General features: G+C 42.3%; 1 protein-coding gene across 3 annotated transcripts in view; it reads right to left on the bottom strand.

Moving 5' to 3' along the window:
• Positions 1 to 7,139: 7,139 nt before the first annotated feature.
• Positions 7,140 to 17,020, bottom strand: part of LIMS1 (LIM zinc finger domain containing 1) — a 93,357-nt gene continuing 83,476 nt past the window's right edge. For 2 of the 3 annotated variants that reach the window (XM_066622365.1, XM_066622363.1), the window contains exons 7-10: positions 16,847 to 16,939; positions 12,667 to 12,715; positions 11,422 to 11,497; positions 10,023 to 10,217 (exon numbers count right to left, since the gene is read on the bottom strand). In XM_066622365.1, coding sequence (XP_066478462.1) covers positions 10,070 to 10,217; positions 11,422 to 11,497; positions 12,667 to 12,715; positions 16,847 to 16,939 — 366 coding nt within the window. In that variant the 3' untranslated portion in view covers positions 10,023 to 10,069. Of the gene's footprint in view, positions 8,879 to 10,022; positions 10,218 to 11,421; positions 11,498 to 12,666; positions 12,716 to 16,846; positions 16,940 to 17,020 lie in introns of those variants that run through there. The other variant, XM_066622364.1, reaches the window with a different exon arrangement.

Raw genomic sequence — 17,020 nt, 5'->3', positions numbered from 1 at the left:
GTGGCTCTTTCAGGGAATGCTCCCCCGCCCGCCTCCCGCTTAACCTCTCTCTGCCCGGCCCGCAGTGTGCACATTTGGTCCCTGGGCCGCCACAGTGAGCGCTGCCCTAAGAGAGCAGTAGAGGGCCCAGCGTGGAGCTGTGCTCCACACGAGAGGCTTCGGCCAAGGCACCGCATGCAGAACTGGGCAGGGGGTACCTCGTCCCTCTCACATAGCAGCACCAGAGCAGGGCACAGGCACTGAAACTGGCTGCTGGGAGGAGAGACCACAGAAAACGTTTCTTGACCCACCATGTGATGAGTCTGTGGAACTCCCTGCCACAGGATGCGGGCAGGGCATCTGGCCTGGGTGCCTTGAAAAGGGGGTTGGGCCAGTTTCTGGAGGAAAAGCCCATCCTGGGTTGCCAGCCATGACAGGTCTGTGCAGCCTCCTGGTTTTAGAGGCAGGCTACTCAGAATGCCACATGCAGAGGAGGGCCCAGGATGCAGGTCTCCTGTTGTCTTGTGTGCTCCCTGAGGCCACCATGAGATACAGGCAGCTGGACTAGATGGGCCTTTGGCCTGATCGAGCCAGGGGGGCTCTTTTTATGTTCTTAAGAGAGAGTTCATGAGCTTTTTAATTATTTTAGTGTGAAAAGACATGACTTTTTGGGCACAATCCTAACCCCTCATGTCAGTACTTTCCAGCACTGGCATAGCGGTGCCAATGGGACGTGTGCTGCATCCTGCAGTTGGGTGTCACTCATGGAGGCCTCCTCAAAGTAAGGGAATGTTTGTTCCCTTCCCTCAGAGCTGCATTGCCCTTATGTCAGTGCTGGAAAGTGGGTTCGGATTGCGCCCTTTGTTAGTTTAAGAAAATACCCCTGCCAATGACAGTGCCAAAGGGTGGGTAAAAGGTGGAATATTCCTGGTTGTCTTTTAGTTGACCTGTTTTTATTGGGTATTCACATGTATGTTTAGTTATGTATTGCTTTTTTTATTTGTCATCACCTATGGGTTTTTAGAATCACTCTATGTAATTCTATTTACAGTACTGGCTTCCAAACAACACAGTCCTGGAACGTGCTGGAATCCCTAGCATGTATGCACTGCTGAAACAGAGGCGCCTGCGTTGGCTCGGTCATGTCGTGAGAATGGATGATGGCCGGATCCCAAAGGATCTCCTCTATGGAGAACTCGTGCAAGGAAAGCGCCCTACAGGTAGACCACAGCTGCGATACAAGGACATCTGCAAGAGGGATCTGAAGGCCTTAGGAGTGGACCTCAACAAGTGGGAAACCCTGGCCTCTGAGCGGCCCGCTTGGAGTCAGGCTGTGCAGCATGGCCTTTCCCAGTTTGAAGAGACACTTGACCAACAGTCTGAGGCTAAGAGGCAAAGAAGGAAGGCCCATAGCCAGGGAGACAGACCAGGGACAGACTGCACTTGCTCCCAGTGTGGAAGGGATTGTCACTCCCAAATCGGCCTTTTCAGCCACACTAGACGCTGTTCCAGAACCACCTTTCAGAGCGCGATACCATAGTCTTTTGAGACTGAAGGTTGCCAACAAGTGAAGTTCAAATGATGTTCTAGATTTTTGTGGTTCATTTTGTAATTTTTATGCTTTATGTCTTTTGTACACTGCCTTGAGCTTTGAGAAAGGCAGGATATAAAAGTTAAAAATCTACAGTAATCTATTATCTCCCTATTGAGGGGGCATAAGCTTTTTCTGAGACAGAGAGACTTCCACCAACCTTGCTATATAATCCACTGTTAATATTGCATCTTGGGGTGAGGCTGGTTTGAATTTCCACACCCACTCCTCAGAATGCCTTCTGGGCATTTAAAGTTCATTCTACTTAGGGTCCAATCCTATCCAACTTTCCAACTCCAGTGTAGCCACAATGCATCCTCATGGTAAGGGAACACATGTTCCCATACCTTGAGAAGGTCCCAGTGACTGCCCCTCCACCATAGGATACAGTGCACACCCCACTGGCACAACTACACCAGCACTGGAAAATTGGATTTCAGAATTGGGCCCTTAAGCATTTCTGCCCAATGTTGCATATACACATCAGGGATCAAATGTGTACACCTGTGGGCTGGGCTTAATTGGCATCCCTCCCAACCTAAATTAGGGCTTTAAGCAGGAGCATTGCACACCTTTAACATTTCACACATGTACTTTAAAATGTTTAGAAGTATTTTTAAGCCTCACATTTTCCATTTGAAATATGACTGAGTTAGAAAAATATGAACTCCTGCTTTTTTTCTGCATCCTTTTTGTGGAACTGGGAAAGAAGGGTTATTCCTAATTACAGTGAGGCTAATATCCTGGATGTCTTCAGGACAGCTTTTACTTCCATCCAGATATAAAGAGAAAAAACTATCCAGGGTCAACCCAGAAGTTTGGTATGCTTTTTGAATCTATATGGGTTTTGAGCTGAGGGTAGGTTTTAACCCTTGGGTATCAAACTCATTTCATACAGAGGGCCAAGAAGTATTTATGATGCCTGCTGAAGGCCAGGAGTGATGTCATTAAGCAGGAAATGACATCTTTAAGGAGGTGATGACCAGAAATAAGAACTTTTACTCACTTAGGAACTCATTAGCTGCAAACATTCAGACCTTAATCATATTTTCAAGATCTGGGAGAGCCCAATGATCACACAGCCACTTTCAGCACTGCTTTCAACACTGCTGCATCTGCTGAGGTCTCACTTCACAGCTCAGCAGCTGAGAGGTGCTCTGCAAAGTGATGCCTCAGCAGAAGCTGCACTGAAAAAATAGCCTGCATTAAAATTGGGCTCTCCCAGGGCCTTGACAGCTTCTCCCTTTCTCACCCTTCTTGGTCTGCATCTTCCTCTGTACCATTCCTCCCTCGCCTTCTGAGGCCTCATTCTGTCTCTTCCCAGCACCACAGCAGAAGCAGCATTACTGAAATGGTGGCGCTGGGTGAGCTCAGTTATCATGCAGGCTGCCCTTTCTGCAGTGCCACTTCTGCCAAGGCCTCACTTCACAGCTCAACAGCTGAGAGTGATGCCGATGGCCCTGCTAATCATGAGAGCAGCATACAGATCTTCCAGGGGTCATATCCAGCCTGCAGGCCTTATGTTTGTCACCCTTGTTTTAAGCTTATGAGACATTCTGATGCACATGGAAAAAGCACCATTGAACTTACTTCCAAGTAAGTATGCATGGACTGACAGCATATCTCTAATACTGAGTGCATATCCAGGAAAGGAATTCTCATAGGGAGTTAATGCCCGAATAACAGAGGTACCCCCTTTGGGCTTCTCCTGCCATCCTCACAAGCTCAGCATCCAGGCATTAGAGCAACAGTCATAAAGTTCTTAGTTCCTTTCTCTGAGCTGTTCTGAGTGTGGACATAACGAAGGTGGTGCTGGGCACGCTCACCATTCACTTTGCCTTTTTCGCCTTGGCAGCCCATTTCCAGAAATAATGGGCAATGTTAGCTTCTTTAGAAGCTATTCATTTATGTTTTGTGCACGCACTGACATGGCATGTGCATTGGCATAAATGCATTCTGATGTAACAACATTTTGACTTTCATGGACACCCTTCCCATGTTAGTTTGTTAAATCGAGGTACCTGAGATCATATGTAGGCGGCTAAACAGGAGCTGATAAAATACATTTTTTGAAAATTGTCAACCAATTCTAGATATTTAAAAGGAGTTTTTTAAAAAGACAATATAGGATGTTCTGTTCTCTGATCTAATTTATGACCCTAAAACAACACCCATGTTAAAAGCTTACTTACTCGTATTAAATTATGATCTGGAGCTAATAGGTAAATCTTTGGTAGCTGCAAGGATGTAACTGCAGCTTTTTGGAAAAGATATTTTTTCCCCATTTTTATTTATTTATTTTTAATTAACACACAAACATACAAACATATAACAAACATTTAGGAGTGCTAAATACCATATACCATTACTCATTCATCATACCATATCTCCTAATCTACTACTCATCTACTTCTGCCTCTTATTAGTTTATCCATTTATTTATATAATATATACTAAATTTTCCCTAATGCCCTGTACTATACTTTCTAAATTTTCACTTTCTATCAAACATAAACTTCAATTACTCATTAATATTAAAAGAAAATAATCTAATTACCAAAATATAACATATAAAACAATTCTTCCATCTACTTCTTCTACTCATTTATATATTTCTTATATCAAATATAATTGATTTTTCCTAATTCCCTATATTTTCTAAATATTCACTTTTTATCATTTAACATAATAACCATCTATAAAACAATTCATCCACACGTTAACATTTCCAGCTATTTTTTCTAATTCATTCTAAGTCATATACAGGGTGACCCAAAAGTAGGTGGACAGTAAATGATAACATTTATTCCACCTACTGTCCACATCAAGACAAAACTCTTTCAAGTCTAATAAATTATGCCCACAAGCAACTCTGGATTTTAGTCCACACACCAAATTATATTTATAGTTATAATCCAAGACCGATTTATTCCACTACAAAGAGCACTTTCAACATCCTTAGAAAGTTTCTCATTAACGCCTTCAGTGTATCCAGGGCTTTTAGCCCAGTCAGTCAATCAAAGCCGGGGACAATATTAACACATACTTACATAGATACTCAGGTATAGTACATGAAATTTTTGCCCAGGTAATCAAGCTCCAGTTATCACTTCCCCTCATCTCCGGGTCAATCAGAGGGCAGAGCCTTTCAACTCTGAATAGTTTCATTTCTCTGCTAAGCTTAGGCAGGCAGCTGGTTAGTTGCTATAGTTACTTTCCTGGGATGTTCCAGCCAAAGTTAACCTTTTTATTTCCTTCCGTTCCCTTTTGCTGCTGCAACCTGATTCCCTTTTGCAAAGGCTTTGCATTTGGCAGAGGTCTTTTTTTTTTTTTCCACACCAGGATGGGATCCCCTTTCCATTTGAAGCAACAATTCCCAGGCTACAATTCAATGCAGCATTACTTCAGAATAACACCCATGGAAAGCAGTGGGTCTACTTCTGAGTAAAAAGTGTTGCAAATATATGCAGCTGCATCTCTCTGCTGTGAATTGAATTGCACACTCACAACTATGTGTTATGGGTTGTATGTCGAGCTTCTGGCTTAACACACCAGTCACCTTAAAGGTGGATTTGATTCATGGTTCTCCTCATGTCCACCTTAAAGGTCGATTTGATTCATGGATCTCCTGCAGTGGTTCCCAACCTTTTTCACTTGCATTTCCTTTGGCAGCCCATTTCCATAAATTGTACCCTTCATATTATCAAAATGTTTGTAATTAATAATACACTCATCTCCTCTCAGACTTCATCTATTCATCACATATTTTCTTTTTTCATCTGTTTGAGGAACAGAAGACTCTGCCTTTGCAGTTTTGCACCAGAAGTGTGCTGAGAAATTCTGGGTGATTGATCACTTTCCACATTATGTTTCAGCTTTTTTTTACTGTACTGGTTTTCAATCACTGGTTCATACATGGATTGATGACCAAAAACTAGCTAATGGTGGGGCTTTCACAGCCAACTAGCTATCTCCCTTCCTACCTTGCTGGTCCTTGCAAGACATTCCTGCCTTGCAAGGCATACTGAAACACAGCCTGCCTTTTTCTGCCATTATTCCATTCTTTTTCAAGTACCCCTAAAGGTTCTGTTGAGTGTCCCTGGGAGTACATGAATACCAGGTTGGGAACCACTGATTTACTGGTATGTTGTTTACAGTGCGCTTACTCTAATAGTGTTTACAAAAAGGTGGTGACAACCAGAATTTAAAAAGAATAAAAATGTATCTTATCTTTTACTATGTTTTTAATAAATTAGAGGCTACAGTTCTTAGGTAACAATTAGTGGTAGGTTATTTTTCAGGATCTGGCCTCAGGTAAAATCAGACAAAACTATAGTCAGACCCCCCTAAGTTTAACCCCCGACTTATCCGAGGGTCACAGAAAATTCCATGATTGTTGGCTCAAAACCTGCCCTCGGCTTATCTGTGGAGTTAACCTATGGCAAGTATCTGTGGTATCTTAAATTTCCAACTTAAACTTTACGCTTCATGCCTTTTCTTCCATATGGTATCTTAGCATGGAGCCAGCAGCTTGATTGCAGACACTGCACCTCCCCCAGTATTGTCCCTGATGATTAAGTTTCTGAGAAGAAAGCCCCCCGGTCTGGCTTTCAAAATCTCAGATACCTGCACCGTGGAAAGATCTTATCTCGCCTGATAAAGATCTTCAGACCTGCAGTTTTTTGGGGGAAAACAGACTGTCTCTTCAGCTTTTTGGAAAAGATCTGACCCCCATCCCATAACAGATTGATGAAAGAGAATTTGTATAGCTCCAATATTGAATTGTATGTTTGAGGAAGTCCAAAGAAGTCCAGCTCTATAATCCCACTCTTACCCACCTCTTACACACTTTCTGTGTGTTTGCACGCACTTGTGAGCCCAGCTAGCTTTAACTGTTAATGCTGATCCTGTTGCTGGCTCCAGCTGGAGATTTTCCTCTGATGACAGGTCCCTCTCAGGCCAAGGACATGGCAGGCAATCTTTTGCTCAGAAGACAGTCGCCGATATTGGCAGCCTTCCTCTCAACACCAATCTCTGTAGATGGTGGGACTCCTTTCTGGTCTCTCTCTTTGACAGGCTCCAAAAGGATGGACATCTCCACGCTAAGAGAGCCTTATGTCTAAAGCAAAATCTCTCAAAACGAGCCTCCTAAGAATTCAGAAGGCACTCACTCTTACTCCGAGCAAGGGTCGTCAAGTACAGATCTGTAATATTTCCCCAAATGCAGTCACATACCACGGCAGCATCAAGTCTAATATATTAAAAATAAAATACACATCGAAATGAATGGGGACCCACCTGAAATTGGCTTGAGACCCACAGTTTGAGAAAAACTGTACTATAAAAATGAAAGACTGTACTATAAAAATGAAAGACTATAAAAATGAAAAATCATATTTTGAATGGAAAAGTGCAAGGTAAAATACTGGTATATTCCACTCAGGAGGATCCTTCTGATACAGAGGGAGTTTTCAACAGCAGAGCACTCCACAAAAGGTCAAGATGCCAGCTGTGGCTTCTGAATTCAGTTTAATTCCTATCTACAAAGGGCGGCACTGGAAACTGAAGATAGTGAACACTGTATTTTATTGACCAAGTAACACAATTTACACTCAGTTCAAATTGGGACATTTTCAAATCTTTATATCATATTATTTTAAAATAACTAAGCTGAATAAAAGGAAATATGCTTTAAAGAACTCAAGCATCCGGCATCATTAAAAAGAACAACAACGACAGCAACCTCATCAAGGCTTTATAAGTCCAAAATGTTTAATGTATGTGTTTTTTGGAAATACTTGGTATATATATTCTGCATAAAAATACAAAATAACAGTATATAAAGATTAAATATTTTGACTAATATTGCATAAGTATGGCAGAATAAGGCACAACAAGGACAGGAAATACAAAAGCACACAGGAACATGTTTCTGTAACATAAAGGATCCCTGCAAAAGTCAAGTCGCTCTGCATACATAAACAGTATTTCCAGTGATAGTAGGAAGTTGCTCTTTTCCACTTTGATCTGCAACCTGCTAGCGAATGCATTCTGGAGCAGTTATACTGGGGCATAACCTTCAAACTGCTGCACACAGATTAAATTACAGTACATACAATCTTGGAACATTTCTGCATTTTTTATATTTTCAAAGAACTCTCTGGTAAGATACATATCTGAGCAACTGTAAAAAATACAACCTCCATAAAAATGTACATATCTAGGGTTCTTAGTTAGAAGAAATGCAGCACCCTGATGGAATATGGACTCTTCTTAAATGTTGAAAATGCCAACATCTTTTGTCAGGAACGCTTCCAGCTCTCCTGATAACACCACAAAGTTTGAAAATGTAACTGCAGATTCTTATCAGTTCACAAACAGAAGGCAAAGAATAAGAACTCCTTGTTTCAAAAACCTCACTATTTATAGGTATGGATCTCATAATTCTTAACATCTAAGGTTGGTTGTACAGGGCAGAGAGCTGTGGAGGAATTAACTCAGCAGTTAGGACCACTCCCTACCCCCAGCCCTCATTAACATCATAGGAGCTTTAATAGAGGGGACACAATTCTTAATCAGAGTTTTAAATTACAATATGCACCCATGAGCATTCAATTCTATGGCCATCATCCAGGGAGCTAAGAAAGTAAGTGCTAAAGGATAGCTACCTGCCTATGATCTGGGTTTTTCTTCTTTGCTATGCTCCAGCATTTCTCCCAACACCAGACAACTTATGCTGTAGTTTTAGTTTAAAATGAGGTTTGGTCTGTTTGGTGAGGGTTGATGCTGAACTCAAACACAGAACAACAGCTGGACTACATGCAGATTACTCTGCTAAATTGGCCCAATATAGCACCAAATGTCCACTTGAATGGATCCCACTGCAATATAAAGGCCTCATTTTTATCAGTCACTAACTAGGCAAATACAATGTATATATCTAGAGATGTATATAAGAGTAAAACACAGAATCTAAGTGGTTGGCTATGAAGTTACATAACATGTAGAGAGGTTTTAGAGGTAAAATTTTCAAGGCAGTGAGGCAAACATTTTAGTGTGAAGCTAGTCATGCAGAGAGGAATACATTAGTTTTTTCTCCTTTTGCATACGTTTCGTGGACTCATCAAAAATAAGTCTGTAATATTGGTAGTTTCCTAATTTTTGCACAGCAAGCTGAAATCCGAAGCAGAGCCTCACTTCCTTCCCAGTGTTTCAGCCAACTTCTTCAGTCTCTTCTTGAGCTCCAGAGGAAACTTCTCATAGCATTTCTTACAGACGGGCTTCATATCAAATTCCACAAACTTGTTTCTAAAATTAGTTAAAAGGGGGGTGGAGGAAAGATAAACAGAAGACAGCCTTAATGGAAGCAACCTAGTCTCCATGCACTTACACCTTTTTGCTCAAAACAAAGTTTAAATAAAAATAAAATTTCCACCAGTGTTGGTTCCATATTTTTTTTTTACAATGTTACGTAAGTGGTGATGAACACACTTGGCTGGTACTCTGTAGCTGAGCAGTGAGTTCACCTCCCATATTATGTTTACACATCAGAGTGCTTTTTGCAAGTCACTCTCTTATCTAAACATTTCACATGACCAGAATCAGGGTTAGTCTATCCATGCAGCAACTGGAAGCAGCTGCATCAGTGGCAGATTGTGAAGGTTCTGAGGGGGGGGGGTGGAGTTGGTTGACTTTCACTCCGAGTCTGCTGTTGCTGCCTCTCTCCATCAATTCAAGAATGATTTGCTTTGCACAGGAGAGTGCGTGAAGCAGATTCTGCTTCATACATGTGAAGCAAATCACTCCTGTAATTACAACACTGCCTTGAAACCCAGAAGAATGCGTTTTTCAATGAAACTGCAAGTTGCACACTTCCATATTTCAAGGCAATGTATGAGGAGCACAGTAAGAGTGGGGGCAGATGAGATTACTGCAGAGGTGGCGGACTCAAGCTGGCATCCGCCAGTGTTTCAGGTCACACCACTCCAACCAGAATGAAATAACTTTACCACCCCCAAGAGAGACACAAGTACTTTATGGGGATGTAACTGCCTTTCTTCTTAGTGTACTCTCTTCTGGATGATTTTTTTCAAACAGTCACATTGTGCACCATTCGCAATACCTATGTCATAAAGAGACATAGGCACTCTTACTGCACAGATTTGTTTCTAGATACAAAGCAACTAGTACTGCTTCTGTGCAAGATTGGGTAGTATTTCACACACAGTTCTCTCAAAAACATGAATCAAATCAGATAGTCACTTATGGCAAAAGGTTGCCCTGTATGTAGTTCAGTTATTCCCAAGAAAGTTGCATATTTACTCATTTTAGAGCTATGCAAGCCTAGACTTACTATGCAAGACTTAGGAATGCAGCATTTAGATATTGCTTTTTAAAGAGATCACATAAACAGGCAACAAAACTTAAGAAAAGACAGTCCCTAAAAACTGACCAAAAGGAAAGAAGAATCGTAGTTGGTAGTAGGTAGGAATGAAAGGTTTACAGACAGACTGGCTTTTTCTTTTTGTGTTTGTCTTTCTCCTTTGCTTCTCGCTCCCGTTTAGCAAGTCTCCGCTTAAGTTCTTCTGGTATTTTCTCATAACAGTGTTTGCAGACAGGCTTGAGATCGATTTCAACAAACTTGTCCCTTTCAGGTTGAGCAAAGAAGGAATAGAGGAAAGAACAGGAAAGAGTCAAGATACAGACACACAGGGGAAGAAAAGAACTTAGCAGAAAACAGAATGAAGTAGTAGTAAATCTACAAATAGGAAAGGATCTCTCTGCCATTTTCTTGATACTGTATCATTACAGCAATTATCACTACAAGATTGGAAAGTAATCAAGTGCTTCCAGGTGGATGCATATCTCTATGGTTTTTAAGGGGCGTTCATAAGGACATAAGAGGAGCCCTGCTGGATCAGGTCAAAGGCCCATCTAGTCCAGCTTCCTGTGTCACAGTGGCCCACAGGATGCTTCAGGGAGCACACAAGAGAACAAGACATCTGTATCCTTCTGCCACTCCCTTGCACCTGGCATTTAGAGATAGCCTAACCACAGCCCACTAATTCATACATTACAGAGGTAACGGGCACTCCCTTTGTATACCACATGTGTCCTACTAGAGGCAAGTATTTTGAACACACACTTATGAGGAGATGCAACTGACTCAACCTAAATGCAGCATGCTCAGATAGTCAAAAGTGTGTGCTCCTTGTGTGTTGTTACAGAACAGAGGTTCCTAAACTCCTACAAGGGAGTTGGGAACTATCTAAGTAGGTGTGGGGGCGGGGCTAAGGCAGCAATGTGATCTCTAGGATTGTGCAGCAGCTGGAAACAGAAGGGAGGGCTCCTTATCTTTTACAAGGTGTCTCTGCAGGGCTCCACAAGCTTCAGGAATGGGAAAATATATGTAAGAACCCACTTCCAGGTTCAAGATTGAAAACTGTAAGTGTGTTCCAACCTCTTTTTTTAGTTACTGAGGCTTGCGAAGTCCTGTGGAGGCATCCACAGGGCTCCCCGCACCCGAAGCCGGTGCTGCTTGTAAATGTAAGGAAACCCCCTCCTGGGGATTTCATCACTGCCTTCCCCCCTCCCTGCCCCTTAAAAGGGGATAGGCCAGAGCTTCCCAGGCTGGTGGGTCGTGACTCACCAGTTTGGGAAACACTGTTAAAGAGGACACCACAGATATATGCATTATACCCGCTGGCTTCAGGTTGTGTGAAACAGCCCTAAATGTGCCCAGGTTGTGTTTTTTGTCTTCCCCTTCTCAGAAAAGGAATGTAGCAACAAGAAATATATCCCAAGAGAGACCAAAGCTGCAGATGACATCACCACTGCCTTCACCAACTTACTTGAGTGTTAACTTAGTGTTGCAAGTTGAACACGCAAAGCAGTTCACACACCACGCCTTATTCAAGGCTGATACAACTAGGACAGAGCAGAGAAATGATTGGATTAGCCAAAGGCATTCATGGTTTTAAAACTCCTAGCAAAGTGGATTATATTTGTCATCATAATTTCATACCAACATATATTGCCAGAGTAGCAAGCATAGTCTTCCAAATCACTAGATGTTTACTGAACCAGATCCTGATCAGTTATACTTGGACATTAAATTTTTGCACTCCAATCAAATGTCCCTGTAGTTCTCGTATACTGTCACAGTCAGTCATGCTATATATGTGTAATGATCAGAATGCCTCATCCTTGCCACTTTTTTACTTGCATGCACAGAATGCCTTAGGGCTGCTACTCAACAATACGGATTGTTTGCATTAACTGATAACGTTCTCAATGCACCCTCAAATCTGTTAGTGTTGGAGAGAGACAGTCAGATTCTCTTACATTGTGATGCTGTTCCTTCCCACTATTAAGCACAACAGTTGAATGGAGATTGTACAAAAATTAGTCTTGGCTTCACAGTGATCACGTTAAAAAAAAGCCCCACAGAACCAGAAGCCGTATTTTGCTAGCAATGACAATGGCATCACTTTTCGAACACCAGCTCTGAGTGCAATTCCAGCACTGGTACATACATTTATATAAGTTGGTGTTTTTCAGGCTTTCTACTTTAGGGAGCCATTTTTATACCCACTTGGCTATCCAAGAGCCATGACACATAACAAACGATCCTTCCTGGAACATGCTCTAGGACGCATACTCTGTTCACACAGGGAACTTGCCAGACCTCTTGGTCTTCACTATTGCCCCATGTGAACCAAGAGGGAGGCCGACAGGACCTCCAGCACTCCCCTCTGCCTGTGCACTGCAGGTGAGAAAAGTTAACAGCAGACTGTCCTTTCAGGAGAGCTTGCTGTCACTGCTGTTCCTGGAACTGAATGCTCCAGTGAGTCTTCAACGAACTCCTGGTTTTCCCAGAACACAGTTTGAAAACCTCCAAAGGAGGTAAAGGGGTCCATCTTTATTTGTTTCACTGCAAGAGAGAACACGTTTCAGGTATATGTTTGTCATCAGGTGGGGCAAATCTTGTTTTCGAAATGAAGTTCACCAACAGTGCTCTTCTGTTCTCCTACCTCACTTTTACCACAAGTTTTTTTTTTACTGAAATGACAAGGCAATCAGAAATAGAGGCTCACCATCTCCTTCAATCACACGATTACAGTGAAAGCAAACGTCCCCAAACAGCTGTGAAAATGGAAAACAATTTTAGAGTCACACATTCAGCCTATGCAACTTTGGAAAACAAAAATGTACAGTTGAATTTTTTTTTTTTAATAGGCTTAAAAATAGGCTAATACCCTGGCCGAGGATTTTATCCAGCCCACGCTGTTCCTTAGCCTCTAGGGCAGCCATTTTCAATCTTTTTCAGCTCACGGCACACTGACAAGGCACTAAAGTTGTCAAGGCACACTACCAGTTTTTAATTACATTATTATGTTACAATTAATTTAATTGATATAACTAAGGGCACAAGCCTAACCAGGTCTACTCAGAAGTAAGTCCTATTTTGTTCAATGGGGCTTACTCTCAGGAAAGTGTGGTTAGGATTGCAGCCTTAGATCAGACAATGAAGGAAATTCCCAAGAAGCTTGGAGACGGAGGTGTATGTGGTTTCTGGAAAGGAAGAACAATGTTTTGAAGCAGGTCTGTTCAAACTATTATCGGTTGATGTGCTCTGATATGCCAGGAGGTGTTGGCAAAGAGAGATGAGACTGAGCATACTGGAGGGACAGTGAGGAGATGTGGCTGAAACAAGTGCAGGATTCACTGGGGTGGGGGGAGAGAGAAAGAGAGAATGGGAGGCAACTGACTCTGGAAGGTGGAGAAGAGGGAGGGGTGGGGAGGGGCAGTAAGAGGGGTTGACTGCAATTATGATGGGCGGATGTGTGTGCAGGAGGTGGGGTGGGGAAGAAAAGCATCATTTGCCTGCTCATTTACTCAAGAAAGACTGCGACCAAGCCTCTGTACGTCTACTCAGAAGTAAGCCCCATCACAGTCAATGGGGCTTACTCCTAGGTAAGTGAGGATAGGATTGTGGCCCATACCCTTAAAGCCAAAGCCTTGCCAGGGGAGGCAAGGCAGGAAGGGTCACTTTGGGGCACTGCTGGCAAGGAAAAGGGTCTCTCCAGGATCCTTGCCAGCCAGCTGCTTCTGACTCCTACCTGCTTCCACCTTCAGGCTCGCTCTTACTCCCTCCTCGCTCTTGCTGCTCACCCTCACTCCCTCCACGTTCCCGCCCGCCAGGAGCTCTTCCAGGCTTCTCTAGCTGCCTGCCCAATCAGCACGTGGAGCAGGCACCAGCAACAGCAGGAGCTGCCCCTTTTTCTCCTGCTGCCACGCGAGGCTCCAAGCCGCCGCTTCTCCTGCACGCGCAGCTGCCGCCGCCGCCTAACTCCTTGGCCCCGTGGCACACCTGAGGCAGCCTCACGGCACACCAGTGTGCCACGGCACAGCAGTTGAAAACCGCTGCTCTAGGGGCTAAAAATAACACAAAAGATGTACTTTCGGGTATATACCACATTCAGCCACTAGAGGTGTTGAATGTAATGCAAGGTAATGAAAAGGAATTGTCCCATTACACTGCATTACTACCGTACTAATAGGACTATTTAGGTTTGCAGTGCTTAATCTTGAGTTATACACACTTTGTGTCTCTTTGCAACATTCTAATCTCATCTGGATAGTACTAGATTGTCACTACAACATTAAACAATGAAATCAGTGATGCAATCCATTCTCAGAATTTATTCAGCAGAGCAGCAGGATCTGGGACCAGGCTCTTATCTACACATTTTCTAATTACTCTGGACATTTTATATTTGCTGGTCAGTCAAATTAGGTGAATTGCTTTTTGACATTATCTAAACTATTTCATTTAAGCTCTCGATCAGTACCTGTCACTATTGCACTCCATGGGAGGAGTACTAAGAGACAGTGTAATACGTACAAAGGAAAGAAAATGCACAGGAAAAGCTTAGTTAAGGCTCCAATTTAAAGAGCGAGTTTTCCTTATACATTTCAATGACTGCTTTACAGCATGTTTAGTAGTCATAATGAAGATGGGTTAAAGTCTAGATAATACAGAACCACAACATTAATGACATTAATTGACATATGACATTAAGTTATATATGAAAAAGCAACATGAGAATTATTCAAATTTTAAAAAGAACTGTTAACAGAAACATTAGGAGAAGGTATTCAAGTAGCCCAAAGGCAGGAACTCTGTGTTGTCACCTTCACACTGACTTCAAATATCCAAGCATATTCTTATAATGATATGCTCCTCTTAAATCTTAAAGTACTTAAATTGTAAAGTACTTAAATCGTAAAGCCAAAATTACTGTTTAGCTCCAATTTGAATGGAAATGTTGCAAGTTTTTAATGCAGGTGATGAAGGGATGAACCCTTCATATTATTCAGTTCAATTGCCAACAGCCCCTCCTCAGATCAGAGTGCTGAATCCACTCAAAGATTACAGCATAAGCTTTAGTGTTACACATCTCAATAAACCATAAACCCAGATATAGAAGTGACCACTTGGTAGTGCATTCTAAAAGAATAATTTGGTGCCTCCTCTCAAGTGCAAGGTATCTCACAATATATCTTGTGTTATGATGTGGGTGAGGCCATAGCCTGGTGGCACAGCTCCTGCTTTGCAGGGAGAATGCCTCAGTTTTAGTCCCTGGCCTCTCCAGGTAAGGTTGGAACAGATCACTGCCTGAAACCTAGGAGAGCCACTGACAGTCAGTATGGACAATGCTGAGCTATATGAACCAATGGTCGGTCTCCAGCAGATTCCTATCTTTCTATGAAATAGTCCAAACTTATAAGATAGCCCCCTCCCCAACACACACACACACACACACACACACACACACACACACACACACACACACACCACCACCACCACCACAACAACAACAACCAAAACAGACAAAAACACAAAACCCACATTATTGATGGAAAGTCTTTACCTTTCAGTGACTAAAGTGCAATTCTATGCTACAAAAGTAAGTCCCACTGAGTTTAAAGGGACTTACTTCCAGGTAACTGTACATAGGATGACTGAGTAATTTCTTGTATATCTTGAGAATGTATCTACAAGACATACAATCTATTAATCTTGTATATCTTGATTAATAGAATCAAGATGTATTCCTTATACTTGCACATGTGAATGCTTGATGGAAAAGTTGTGCAAGTTCTTACAACAGGCTGGGTTTCAAGGCTGAATATTCTAGCCTATGCTTTTAGAAGCTTCTATTAACATAATCATAATGCTTTCATTCTTACAGACAAGTAAAATGATTGTGACAAGCAGAAATAAACTGGAACTCACAAAAACTGACAATGCCATGTTGTGAAATATTGCAAAAGCTACAAGTAAAACAATAACAATTCTTGAAATTTAAACTAGAATGTGTTTTGAGAAAAGAAGCCAATTTAAAAATAAAACTCAGAGTTTTACATGTCAGACTAAAGTTTGCCTATACAAGCTAGAATATCGTGGAATGAAAAGCTTTTAAGGGCGCAATCCTAACCCCTTTTGTCAGTGCTTTCCAGCACTACATAAGGACAATGAGCTCTGAGGTAAGGGAACAAACATTCCCTTACTTTGAGGAGGCCTCTGTGAGTGACACCCAACTGCAGGATACAGCACATGTCCCATTGGCACCGCTGTGCCAGTGCTGGAAAGAACTGACATAAGGGGTTAGGACTGCACCCTAAATCAAATTCTTGCTTTTTTCAGATCAATTCTTTTCAGAATTTCAGATCTATATGTTCCAAGACATAAGTGGTAAGACAGAGGCTTTAGAGGTAATGGTGTAAAAACAGCAGAACTGAGGGATTAAAGCAGTCTGACTTTTTGTTAAGACCTTTATTAGAACAAAAAGAGAACTTCTGCCATTGTTACACACATATCGAAAAAGAAAGAAGAAAGAACCCAAAGGGGAGGTTAATCAGACATAGGAAGGGAAGTGATCCCCAAGCTGTTAAACCAGTAACAAACCTGCCCTACTGGTGCAGGCTAACATTTACATATCAGCTAAGCACATACTGGGTGGCAAAGTGCACATGCTGTTGTTGCTCCTCCAACAAAAGCAACTGGTTGAGTTATGTGCAGCGCAATCCTATCCTGCGCTGGAACAGGCAGGCCAAGAGGCCTGCGCTGTATCCAGCACAAGACTGGGGCTTGAACTGCTCAGTAAGAGGCAAGGGGAAACTTTTTCCCTTACCCCTGAGTAAGCCACTACCGGCCCCAGGCGCAGTCAGGATTGCACCTAAAATACAAAATGCACGATGTAGCCATACCTGATTGTAATGGGTTTCACAATATGCCAGTCCTTTCCTCTCATAGTGCCGGTGGCCTAGGAATGGTTTCTCACACTTTGCACAAACAAAATGCTGCAAAGAAAAAAGATAATCTTTAGATAAGATAAATACCATCCTCTGTGTGACCTTGAGCATGCGTTTAAGTTTGGCTTC

The sequence above is a fragment of the Tiliqua scincoides genome, chromosome 3 (assembly GCF_035046505.1).
Source record: "Tiliqua scincoides isolate rTilSci1 chromosome 3, rTilSci1.hap2, whole genome shotgun sequence".
Taxonomy (NCBI): Eukaryota; Metazoa; Chordata; class Lepidosauria; order Squamata; family Scincidae; genus Tiliqua; species Tiliqua scincoides.
The sequence above is the reverse complement of the archived record's forward strand: the minus strand, read 5'-3'. Positions and strand labels throughout refer to the sequence as shown.